Source organism: Sus scrofa, chromosome 10 (genome assembly GCF_054392235.1).
Source record: "Sus scrofa isolate SSC_HxYL_T2T_F1_AM1 chromosome 10, Sscrofa_HxYL_maternal_Yorkshire_Landrace_v2.0, whole genome shotgun sequence".
In the NCBI taxonomy this organism is placed as follows: Eukaryota; Metazoa; Chordata; class Mammalia; order Artiodactyla; family Suidae; genus Sus; species Sus scrofa.
In genome coordinates this window covers 69,904,799-69,917,268 of record NC_139392.1, presented here as the reverse complement: position 1 = coordinate 69,917,268, position 12,470 = coordinate 69,904,799, and the positions used below count along the sequence as shown (strand labels likewise).

The 12,470-nt window shown below is 39.7% G+C and overlaps 1 protein-coding gene across 4 annotated transcripts in view; it reads left to right on the top strand.

Moving 5' to 3' along the window:
• LOC100521743 (cubilin-like) overlaps positions 1-12,470 on the top strand; it is a 314,323-nt gene that overhangs the window by 194,875 nt on the left and 106,978 nt on the right. For all 4 annotated transcript variants that reach the window (XM_021064811.2, XM_084980002.1, XM_084980003.1 and 1 more), the window contains 2 exons: positions 2,956-3,148; positions 9,797-9,994. In XM_021064811.2, the coding sequence (XP_020920470.2) occupies positions 2,956-3,148; positions 9,797-9,994 (391 nt within the window). The remainder of the gene's footprint in view (positions 1-2,955; positions 3,149-9,796; positions 9,995-12,470) is intronic.

The following is a 12,470-nucleotide window of genomic DNA, read 5'->3' as shown; positions in this document are numbered from 1 at the left end:
GATGTTTCTACATTTTTGGCAAATTGCTATTGGCTACAGTAGATCCAAGGTAATGTCCATTCAAGCATCTGCAAATCATTTGGGAGAGTCTAACCTACGTCATGATTACCCCGTCTAGATTACCTGTACAACAGTCATTCTGGCATTATAGTCTTTGATTCTGTACCTAATTTGTTTTTCAGAATTATCGTCGTTTTTCTGTTGGGCTTTATCTAAGTATGTCTATTGTTTTCATTAAGTATTTATTCTATCTGATATCCCATTATCCTGTTTATTCTTTTTGTTTGTTTGTTTGTTTGTTTTTGGTTCTCTCTAGATTTAAAAAAAATTTTTTTTTTTATTTTCCCACTGTACAGCAAGGGGGTCAGGTTATCCTTACATGTATACATTACAATTACATTTTTCCCCCACCCTTTGTTCTGTTGCAACATGAGTATCTAGACAAAGTTCTCAATGCTGTTTATTCTTATGTTAGAGTGTTAAAAATATGAATGATTAGGAGCTCCTGTTGTGGCTTAGTGGAAATAAACCCGAATAGTATTCATGAGGAGGCAGGTTTGATCCCTGGCCTCACTCAGTGGGTTAAGGGTCTGGATTTGCCACCAGCTGTGGTGTAGGTCGCAGATGCTGCTCAGATCCTACATTGCTGTGGCTGTGGTGTAGGCCAACAGCTGTAGCTCTGATTCGACCCCTAGCCTGGGAGCTTCCATATGCCGCAGGTGTGGCCCTTAAAAAAAAAAATTGTTTTTGAATACTCATTTTAAAATAAGTTAGTATAAGTAGAAAATTTGTGGGGATTTCCCTGGTGGCCTAGTGGTTAAGGATTTAGCATTGTCACTGCTTTGGCACAGGTTCAATCCCTAGCCTGGGAACTTCTGCATAGCACAGGCGTGGCTGAAAAATAAATTGTGGTGATCATTGCCGTCCAGGCATTGGTTACTGTATCAATTCCAGAAACACTATCAGATTCTTTTTTATCCAGCTTTATTGAAGTATATTTGACAAATAACTATGGTATAAATTTAAGATACACAGCTAGGTCTTTTGATATAAGTATGCACTGTAAAATAATTATGCCAGTCAAGGTAATTAACATGTCAATCACCATAAATGGTTACCACTTTCTTTTTTCTTTTCTTTTTTTTTTTTTTTTGTCTTTTTGTCTTTTTATCTTTTTAGGGCCACACCCACGGCCTGTGGAGGGTCCCAGACCAGGGGTCTAATCAGAGTTGTAGCCACTGGCCTACACCACAGCCGCAACCACAGCAATGCAGGATCTGAGCAGCATCTCCAACCGCAGCTCACAGCAATGCCAGATCCTTAACCCACTGAGCGAGGCCAGGGATCAAACCTGCAACCACACGGTTCCCAGTTGGATTTGTTTCCGCTGCGCCACAACAGGAACTCCCCTGCCTTCTTTCTTTATTTTTGATGTGGTGAGAACACTTAACCTCTTCGCAAATTTCAAGTGTACAGCAAAGAATGTGTAGCTGTAGTCCCATTGCTCCACGTTAGATCTTCAGAATTATTAATCTTGCATAACTGAAAGTTTGTACCCTTTGCCCACCTCCCTGCTTCCCCACTGCCCCCACCTCCTGGCGATTGCCTTCTGCTCTCTGCTGCTATGGGACTCTTTAACTATCAGATTCTTGAAGGCTGATACTGACTTCTTCTTAAGTCCACACTGCTTCACAGAGAATCCAGTACTTGGTAGATGCTCAGTACCTGAGGAAATAATTATTAGGTGATTTGAAATCTGGACTTATATAGTAGATTCAACGGGAACATTTGTAGTAACACAATGAACTGTTCAAATTATTTATGAGATGGAGGGAAGGACATGAACTCTGGGGAGTTCCTGTCGTGGCTCAGTGGTTAAGAAACCTAACTAATGTCCATGAGGATGTGGGTTCCATTCCTGGCTTTGCTCAGTGGGTTAAGGATCCGGCGTTGCCATGGCTGTGGTGTAGGTTGCAGATGCGGCTCGGATCTGGCATTGCTGTTGCTGTGGCTGTGCTATAGGCCGACAGCTGTAGCTCCGATTCAACCCCTAGCTTGGGAACCTCCATATGCTGTGGGTGCAGCCCTAAAAAAAAAAAAAAAAAAAAAAAAAAGTAATTGAGCACCGTCCATCCACATGTGCAGAAAAAATAAACATGCCCAAGATTATATATCTGGAAACTGTCACAAATATGTCTCTTAGGTAATTTAGTATTTTGTACTAAATGCAAGAGGTTTATTGAGTGCTTTGAATATGCACGCTGTGATTCTTTTGCTGTTCCCAATTCTACTTCTTTACTTCTTTGGAAATAGGTACTCCTTCAGGCTGCCTGTTCACTTTCTCTCATGAAACCGTTGCTCTTTCTTGTTACTTTTCCCCATTTTTCCTAATTCCTCCCTTTTGGGCCCCAAAGCACACTCAATAAACACTGTTATTGTACAACTCTCCTCGTTCCTACTTTTCCACCTCTAAATTTTACTGCCGTTCCTAAAATGAGCTATACATGGAGTATGGTTGTTAATACAATTCTGCAGGAAAGATATAAATAATTTTAAAACATGTCTAATTATTTGAAATCATATTTTATATTTCATGACACTTTCTATTTCAAAATGATATATAGGTTTACTTGATTATTTTTTCCATTGTGATAAAATTATAAGTTCTCCTTGGAGTTCCCCTGTGGCCCAACAGGATTGGAGGCGTCTTGGAAGCGATGGGGGGCAGGTTTGATCCCCAGCTCAGCACAATGGGTTAAGTATCCAGAGTTGCCACAGCTGCAGCTTAGATCACAACTTTGGCTCAGATCTGATCCCTGGCCTGGGAACGCCATATGCCTCAGGGCTGCCAAAAAAGAAAAAGAAAATTTTACTTTTTTGGTTTTCATTATATATTATGGAAAGCAGAGGTGATTGCCTAAATTCAGTGCTCTATTATCTGTTTTCTCCATGCAGATTTATGATGGGGCTGACATTCATTCCCGCCTGATTGGAACCTACTGTGGTGCCCAGACTGAATCTTTTAGCTCCACTGGAAGTTCCTTGACGTTTCAGTTTTCTTCTGACTCTTCAATCTCAGGGAGAGGATTCCTTCTGGAGTGGTTTGCAATGGATGCCTCTGATGGGCCTTTACCTACCATTGCTACAGGTGTGTTTGGTAATAAATGAAATTCTTTTTAGGGGCTGCTAAGGCACAGATGAGTATTTCAAAGTTTCCCATTAATAAGGGCCAAATACACAAATGAATAAGAATAAGAATTGCAGTCTCAAAACTGTTCTTCCATATGATCAAGTTATCTTTTAATTTCGTAAATATGTAAAATTATGTTTATTTTTTTAAATGCTAGTTTCCCATTATATCTTTCATAATAATTAAGGGTTTGACATCCATAAGACAGTCTACTTGCAGTTTCTAGAGATCACTTTAGAGATCTCTGAAAGTTTGGTTTACAAACACCATACACCCAGATACATACACACGCACACACGCGTACACACCCACACACACACACATACGCACACGCACGCACACACACACACACTCACTCAAGGATCAACTAACAGAAGTAACTTTTTCCTCTATATTACATTTTAAGTGTGCTGTCAGAGATGCTTCACTTTATCCCCTTAGTTAATTGTAAATCTTCATGTTTGAGGGTAAAATTGGCCTAAATTTTAAGCTTTTGGTTTACTATTTTCAACACATTTTACATTTGCTCAATAAGCAATGTTTTGGGAAACTGATTTTGCCTTGAAAATTTGATTGAAACAATTTTGAATGGCGCTCATGAATTTGAGGGTTGACATAGAATAAGTTCAGTAGATGCTTCTGGTAGCATATTTTGATGCTACCTTGAAATATTTGATTGGGACACATTATCATAGGAACTCACTGAAGAATATTCAAACTTCAAACTTGTTCTAGGACTAAATAGACCCTAAAAGATAAGTCTGTTTGCTCTGACTTCATGAGAATTTGTATCGGCTGAGGTTACAGATGAAAATATAATTCATATTTATTTTTATTCAATGCCTTATTGTCCTAAGATGTTATTTTTCACGTCTCTCATAAGGTGTTTTCATAATGTTGACTGTGAACCTCTTCCTTAAATATTAGTCTCTTTATCTTAGAGCAAAGAGGCATCGACAAGATTGCCAGGTGTAATTTAGAGCTATCCATTTATGTCTGGATAAAGCTCATAAGTAAATTGGTGTTAAGCTTTTTTTATATCGACCGATCTCAAGTTAGAGAAGAAATCACTCATGCAAGACATTATATCAATAAATACAATGAAGAACTAGAACATAATAATGTCTCTCCTCATACATATATTCTATAATTTTGTGAATTAAATGGATAAGTGGCTATAATACCACAATCTCATTTTTCTTAATGAAAAACAAGCAAAGGAAAAAGTAACAGAGTAAGAAATTTTTATAAGTTACTAGTTATATAATTGCTATAAATGATTAGCTCATGATGATGTCACTTTCTGAAAGTTTCATGAAAATGAAAAAAGCCTAATATTTTATTTTATTTTGTCTTTTTGTCCTTTTAGGACCACACCCGTGGCACATGGAGATTCCTAGGCTAGGGGTCTAATTGGAGCTACAGCTGCCAGCCTACGCCACAGCCACAGCAACACCAGATCCAAGCCGTGTATGTAACCTAAACCATGGCTCACAGCAACACCGGATCCTTAACCCACTGAGCGAGGCCAGCAATCGAACCCACAACCCCATGGTTCCTTGTCGGATTCATTTCCACTGCTCCACAATGGGAACTCCCCTAATATCTTAAAATGTGTTAATGTATTGGACACTATACCATTAGCATTCCTTCTGTAGACATATTTAATTTAATTCAACAAATATTTTTAGGAGGTTTATTATAGATACACTGAGGTAAGTAACTACTGGCTAAGAAAGGAAACCAAGATATAATCTCTACACTCCAGGACTTTAAAAGTAATTGGCAAAGGTAAAGGATTAACATGTCACTTAAATAATGATGTAGTAATTAAATGATTAAATGACAAACAAAAAGCAGTCAAGGGAAAATAAGCCTGATGTGGAGTAGGGTCATATGAAGGAAATTAAATATGTCAAATAGAAAAATATTAGGCTATCAGTCAGGACATATTTGGCTATGCAGCAGTATCAAATAATTCCAATCTCTGAACAGCTGAAAAACATAAGACTACTTTCTTATTCATGTTCCATATGCCTCTTAGGGTAACTGGATGCCTCGTGACCATCACCGCATAACTAGGCTGTTAAATCTGACATTGTTTGAGACATTGCCCGTGATGGAAGAGGCAAGAGAGCCTCGGCATGCTTCAGTCTAAAAGTGCTCAGCTTAGGAGTTCCCGCTGTGGTGCCGTGGGCTAAGGATCCCACTGCAGCGGCTTGGGTCACTGTGGAGGTACAAGTTCGATCCCTGGGCGGACACAGTGGATTAGATCCGGCATTGCCGCAGCTGCAATGTAGGTTGCGGCTGTGGCTTGGATTCAATCCCTGGCCTGGGAACATCCATGTGCTATGGGTGTCTTTTTAGGGCTGCACCCATGGCATATGGATGTTCCCAGGCTAGGGATCAAATCGGAGGTGATAGCTGCCAGCCTACACCAAAGCCACAGCAACACAGGATCCGAGCCACGTCTGCGACCCACACCACAGCTCACGGCAACGCTGGCTCCTTAACCCACTGAGCACATCCAGGGATCAAACCTGCGTCCTCATGGGTACTAGTTGGGTTCATTACCACTGAGCCACAATGGGAACTCCACAAATCTATTTTGAGTTTTTTAAGGAACCTCTATACTGTTTTTCATAGTGGCTACGTCAATGTAAGTTCCCACAGTAGCGTAGGAAGGTTCCCTTTTCTCACCCCCTTTCCAGCATTTGTTGTCTGTAAACTTTCTAATGATGGCTGTTCTGACTAGTGTGAAGTGGTCCCTCATTACAGTTTTGATTTGCAATACTTAGTGATATTGGGTACCTTTTCATATGCCTGTTACCCATATGTATGTCTTCTTTGGAGAAATGTCTATTTAGTTCTTCTGCCCACTTTCAAATTGTGCTGCTCATGTTTTTTTGTTACTGAGTTGCATGAGCTGAATTAAACCCTTGTCAGTCACATCATGGGCAAATATTTTCTCCCAGTCTATAGCTTCTCTTTTCGTTTTGTTTACGGTTTCCTTTGCTGTACAAAAGCTTATAAGCTTGATTAGGTCATAGTTTTATTTTTGCTTTTATTTCTATTTCCTTGGGAGACTGATCTAAGAAAACATTGGTGTGTCTGAGAATGTTTTTCCTGTATTCTCTTCTAGGAATTTTCTGGTATCATGTCTTATATTTAAGTCTTTAAGTCATTTTGATGAACACAGACTTTCAGTGGCTACACATAACAATGAATACAGACATTACAGAATTAGTGCATAAAAATCACTGACCAAACAGCAGTGACAGCAAACTTTGGATGAGGGGTTGATTTCCCAAAGTTGCCAATTATATTATTTAAAATTCCTAGTTTGCAACAAAAAAACTGTGGAAGGTATGGCCTATGCAAAAGAAAAGAGGTAATCAATAGAAACTGTCCTAGAAAAAGTCAAGATGTCAGACTTTCTTAAAACAACTTTAAATATGCTATTGTAAGAGTTCCCATGGTGGCTCAGAGGAAATGAACCTGAATAGTATCCATGAGGATGTGGGTTCGATCCCTGGCCTCACTCAGTGGGTTAAGGATCTGGCATTGCCGTGGGCTATGGTGTTGGTCACAGATGCAGCTCAGAGCCCGTGTTCCTGTAGCTGTGGTTTAGGCCTTCAGCAGCAGCTCCGATTCTATCCGTAGCCTGGAAACTTCCATATGCCATGGGTATGGCCCTGAAAAAAAGATAGCTATTATGTTAAAGAACTAAAAGAAACCATGTCTAAAAAATTAAAGTATGGGAATGAAATCTCACCACATAGAGAATATCAATAAAGTGATAGAAAGGTTTAAAAAAAAAAAAAAAAACTAGAATTTTCAGACTTGAGATTCACTAGATGGGCTCAATAACAAATCTGAGTGGGCCACAGAAAGAATCACTGAAAAAAAAAATCAAATGGAAGTTCCCATGTGGCACAGTGGGTTAAAGATCTAGCATTGCTGCAGTTGTGGCACAGGCCACAAGTGCAGCATGGCTTCAATCCCTGGCCCAGGAACTTCCACATTCCATGATTGTAGGAAAAAAAAAAAAAAAAGCACTGAACTTGCTTAAAGATAAGGCAATTGAGATTATTCTGTTGAGAGAAAAAAGAAAAGACAAAGAATGAAGAAAACTATACAGAGCTTCAGAAACTAGCATTTTACCAACCTATTTATGCAGATTCCATGTGTGCAGCCAAAAAAAAAAAAGGGCGGGGGAAGGTAATCTGGGAAGCACCAAGAGAAAACGACTTACCTTGGAAAAACAATATTCAATAAAATTAACATCTCATTTCTCATCAAAAACCATGAAGATCAGAGCAGTGGGATGACATACTCAAAATGCTGAAATTAAAAGACTGTTGACCAAGAATTCTATAGCCAGCAAATGAACCCTCCAAACCAAGTAAAAATTAAAACATTCCCAGATTAAAAAAAAAAAAAAAAAAAACTGAGAAAATTCATTGCTAGCAGACCTATGCCATAAGAAATACTAAAGGATGAAATGAGATGGCCCTCTAGCATGGTTTTTACTGCTAGATGGTAGGTAGTAAAGGCAATATAAATGTATTTTCATCTGGAGCTCTTTTTATGCTGTTTGATTTAAAGACAACTATGTAAAGCATTAATAATAAACCATGCTGATGGTCTTATAATGTTTAAATATATAACTTTATAAAAGCATAAAATATGCTTTTATGTAATAGCATAAAAGATGAAGGTGGGTAGGAATGGAGTTCTATTACAGCAAAGTTTTGTATACTATTAGATGTAAGTTATTATTAATCCAGACTACATTGTCTTAACCTAAGATGTTTGTTGTAACCCTCTGAACAATCACAAAGAAAAAAAAAACCTTGAAAATATATGGTCAAATAAAGAATAAATGAATTAAAGTGTTATTTAAATTAAACTGGTATACTAGAAAATATGTATTTAACACGAGGACGGCTATCATCAATAAGCCAGACAACAGCAGTTATTGACAAGGATGCAGAGAACCTGATATCCGTGTGTGTTGCTGCTGGGATGTACGATGGTACAGCCACTTTGGAAGACAGGTTAGCCTTTCCTCAAAGATTGCAACACAGAGTTGCCCTGCGATCTAACAATTCTATTCGTAATTATATACCTAGGAGAACTGAAAACACATGTCCTCATAAAAATTTATACCCTAATGTTCATAGAAACATTATTCATAAATAGAAATAACTGATAAATGGAAAAACTCAATGGGGTCTCTCCGTACCACGGAATACTGTTCTGCCTTGAAGTGAATGAAGTACTGATACATGCAGCTTGTGGATGCACCTTCGTACATTATGCTAGTGAATGAAACTAGTCCACAGTTTGTATGATTACGTGTATATGCAATGTCTTAAATAGGCAAATCCATAGAGACAGAAGGTAGACTAGTGGTTTCCACAGACTTGAGGAGTGGAGAATGGAGAATGGTCACTAGTATCTGTTCTCTTTCAGGGTGGTGAAAATACGAAAATCATATATTTGTATATGTTTTTAAATTATTCATAATATATATGAAATTATAGACCACAATAATGATTGCATAGCTTTGTGACTGTCCTCAAACCCACTGAACGATGCCATGTAGAAGGGTAAATTTTATAGTGAGTGAATAATTCAACCAAGCTGTTATTTAAAAAAAAAAAAAAAACCCTCAAGATTGTTATTAGACGCTCTTGAGCTTTTTTGAATGTTTCATTTTACCAAATTGAAATTTTTTTCAAAATTGCCTAATATAAATTGCACAATGAATAGCTGTGCTGAAAAACATGAAGATTAACGTACATCAGAAACGTGAGGAGTTCCCGTCGTGGCGCAGTGGTTAACGAATCCGACTAGGAACCATGAGGTCGCAGGTTCCATCCCTGCCCTTGCTCAGTGGGTCAACGATCCGGCGTTGCCGTGAGCTGTGCTGTAGGTTGCAGACCACGGCTCGGATCCCGAGTTGCTGTGGCTCTGGCATAGGCTGGCGGCGACAGCTCCGATTTGACCCCTAGCCTGGGAACCTACATATGCCGAGGGATTGGCCCAAGAAATAGCAAAAAGACAAAAAAAAAAAAAGAAACGTGAACAAAGTTCTACCTTGTTAACAGTAATAATGGGGTCTTCTACATGAACTTATTTCATGCTTGACAAATAATAGGGACTCATTAATAACTGAGTTAAGGGGCCAAATTATGGCAAAAAAAGTAGAATACAATGTGTTTTTCTTCATAAAAATTGTGGACACCACAGGTGTCCAAATCAGTGGATTCAATGAAATATAAATTGCTTTGAAACAATCAGGCTTTTTAAAATTTTTTATTTAAAAAAATTTTTAATTACAGTGGATCTACAATATTCTGTCAATATCTGCTGTACAGCAAAGTGATCCAGTCGTATATATATACATATACATATATATATTCTTTTTCTCATATTATCTTCTATCATGTTCTATCCCAAGTGATTGGGTATAGTTCCCTGTGAGACAATAGTTTCAATTGGTTGTTTCATTTCAGTATAGGGCTGTGGCTCTAAAGCGAAAGCGCTACCTTCTTTTCCATCAGAGGTATCTCAGCGATGTTGCCTTTCCTTCTGCAGGTGCTTGCGGTGGGTTCCTGAGGACAGGGGATGCGCCCGTCTTTCTTTACTCCCCGGGCTGGCCTGGGAGCTACAGTAATGGTGCCGACTGCATGTGGCTGATCCAGGCTCCGGATTCTACGGTGGAACTCAACATCCTTTCCCTGGACATTGAATCTCACAGGACATGTGACTATGATAAACTTGTGATAAGAGATGGTGAGAAATACTTGCCGATGTAAAAAAAAAAAAAAAAAAAATGCACAACCTAAAAGTTGAGAGTTAAGTTTTATTTGAGGCAAAAGGAGAACTTATGCCCAGGAGGCAGCATTTCAAGTAACCCCAAGAAAGCTACTCCGGGGAGGCAAGGGGGCAGTTAGGATACATAGGAGTTTGTTTGTTTTAATTTTTTTATAGTTGATTTACAATGTTCTGTCAATTTCTGTTATACACCAAAGTGACCCAGTGTGTATATATATATATACACACATACATTCTTGTTCACACATTATCCTCCATCATATTCCATCACAAGTGATTAGATGTAGTTCCCTGTGCTGGGACAGCAGCATTTCATTGCTTATCCACTCCAAATGCAGTAGTTTTCATCTACTAACCCCAGACTCCCAGTCCATTCACTCCCTCCCCCTCCGCCTTGGCAATCACATGTCTGTTCTCCATGTCCGTGAATTATTGCAACAGAGGGCAGGTAGTAGGAACAAACAATTACTGCTACTAACAGAAAACCAGATTATCTCAAGTTCAGGAATTTGAGATATGGGAAGATGCAAAGGTCTGGGCTCGCTGAAATCATTCCTTTGATCTACACCTCAGCTCTCCGGGGCCAGTATCCTGTATGTTCACAGCCTGAGTTTCCTCCAGGCTCGCTGTCAGGAGTGGCTGCAGTCTGGTGGCTGCTCGATGGCAGGTCTTCTTTGTTTCCTTCCTGAATTCCCTCAGGGCTCACTGGCAGCCTTGCACACATTTTTCTAGACGTTTGCTGCTGGTCTGGTGAAGGTCACTGCTTGTCACGAGGAGGAGACATCTGTCACCATGAAGGATTTTAGTGCTTTTCTAGATACAAGGAGATGCAAGAATTGGGCTCATAACATCTTCTCCTAAAAATATTCAACTATCTGAAGACCTGATCTGCCATTTTTCCCAGAGCACAGAGTGCCTCGCTCCTAATTTCCACCCTGAGCTCTGCTCAGGGGATGCCGTGGATCAGAGCTGCCATGGCTCCTGATTTAATTCACGCGGAGGCAGATGGTGAGGGAAGGCAAGGGCCAGTGTCCAGTTCACACGTTCAAAAAGCAAAATAAAACAAAACACTACCATGTTGCAACCCTGACACATATTCAGTTACATTCAGTTCGTCATACTTGTTTACTGCCTCCAGCGATTTGGCATGGAATTTCCCAGATTTTATGGTCAATGAAAGCATCACCTACTAGAGTTGGCTACCATGTCTGCAGAACGTAAGGAATGTGTTAAATTGCCTGCAGCAAAATAATCCACGTACTACACACTGTGTCAGAGAGAGCATTGTATATTCCCCAGAGAAAACACCACCCGTGGCTTAAGTGGGAAATAATAGTCTGAGTTTCTAGTTTGTGCGGCTTTTTTGTTGAAAGGCTCTGGAAATAAATTTTTATATTTTATACCTATGGCTTGAAGAGCCAAGTGTGAAAAGTAGTTATCACTGCAATGGATGCAATTGTCTATGCCTAGTGAATCTCTGGGTAAAATGGGAAGAATTTAGGGCTGATATTTTTTCATCCTTTCTTCTCTATGTAGGTGTCATGATTGCTATGCAGTGAGCGAGGGATATGAATACTACTGAAATGCAAGATACACAGAATTGTGCTTCATAATTTGCATGGGATGGAGAATAGGGAGGCCTTAAGAATCGCACTGTAGGAGTTCCCATCATGGCTCAGTGGAAATGAATCTGACTAGGAACCATGAGGTTGCAGGTTCGATCCCTGGCCTTGCTCAGTGGGTTAAGGATCTGGCATTGCTGTGAGCTGTGGTGTAGGTCACAAGACGCAGCTTGGATCTGATGTTGCTGTGGCTGTGGTGTAGGCCAGCAACTGTAGCTCTCATTCAACCCTTAGCCTGGAAACTTCCATATGCCACAGGTGTGGCCCTAAAAAGACCAAAAAAAAAAAAAAAAAAAAAGAAGAAGAAGAAGAATCACATTGTGATAATTGGTGTATCCAACAGTGTCATCAGCATCACTTGGGAACTTATTAGACATGGGCATTCTATGCCCCACCCCAAACCAACACCAGCTAAACTAGAAGCTCTCAGGACGGGTCCAGATTTGTCTCCAGTGAAGGCCAAGATTAGAGTGAGGAGGGTAAGGTAGGATTAGGTGAAGTGAGTACAGAGTGAGAGCTTGTCTTTATTTAATATTTTAATATTTTGTTCATTTTACCTTAAATTTCAACTTTCGAAATACCGTCCTGAAATATTTTCATCTTGATTTCTGAGGCCTTTGGAACCTGACCCAACCCTAGACCCGGCCTCCAGGTCGCAGTCTCTGGAGTTGGAGAACCAGTCTTCTACATGACAGCTATTGCAGCCTCAGTGCCTGCCTGGACAGCAGGTGACAGCTAGTGCAGTGTTAAACCAGAGAATGGAATCAAAGGCGCAGCTGCTAGGAAGGCAGGCTTGGTGTTACAGATCGTAT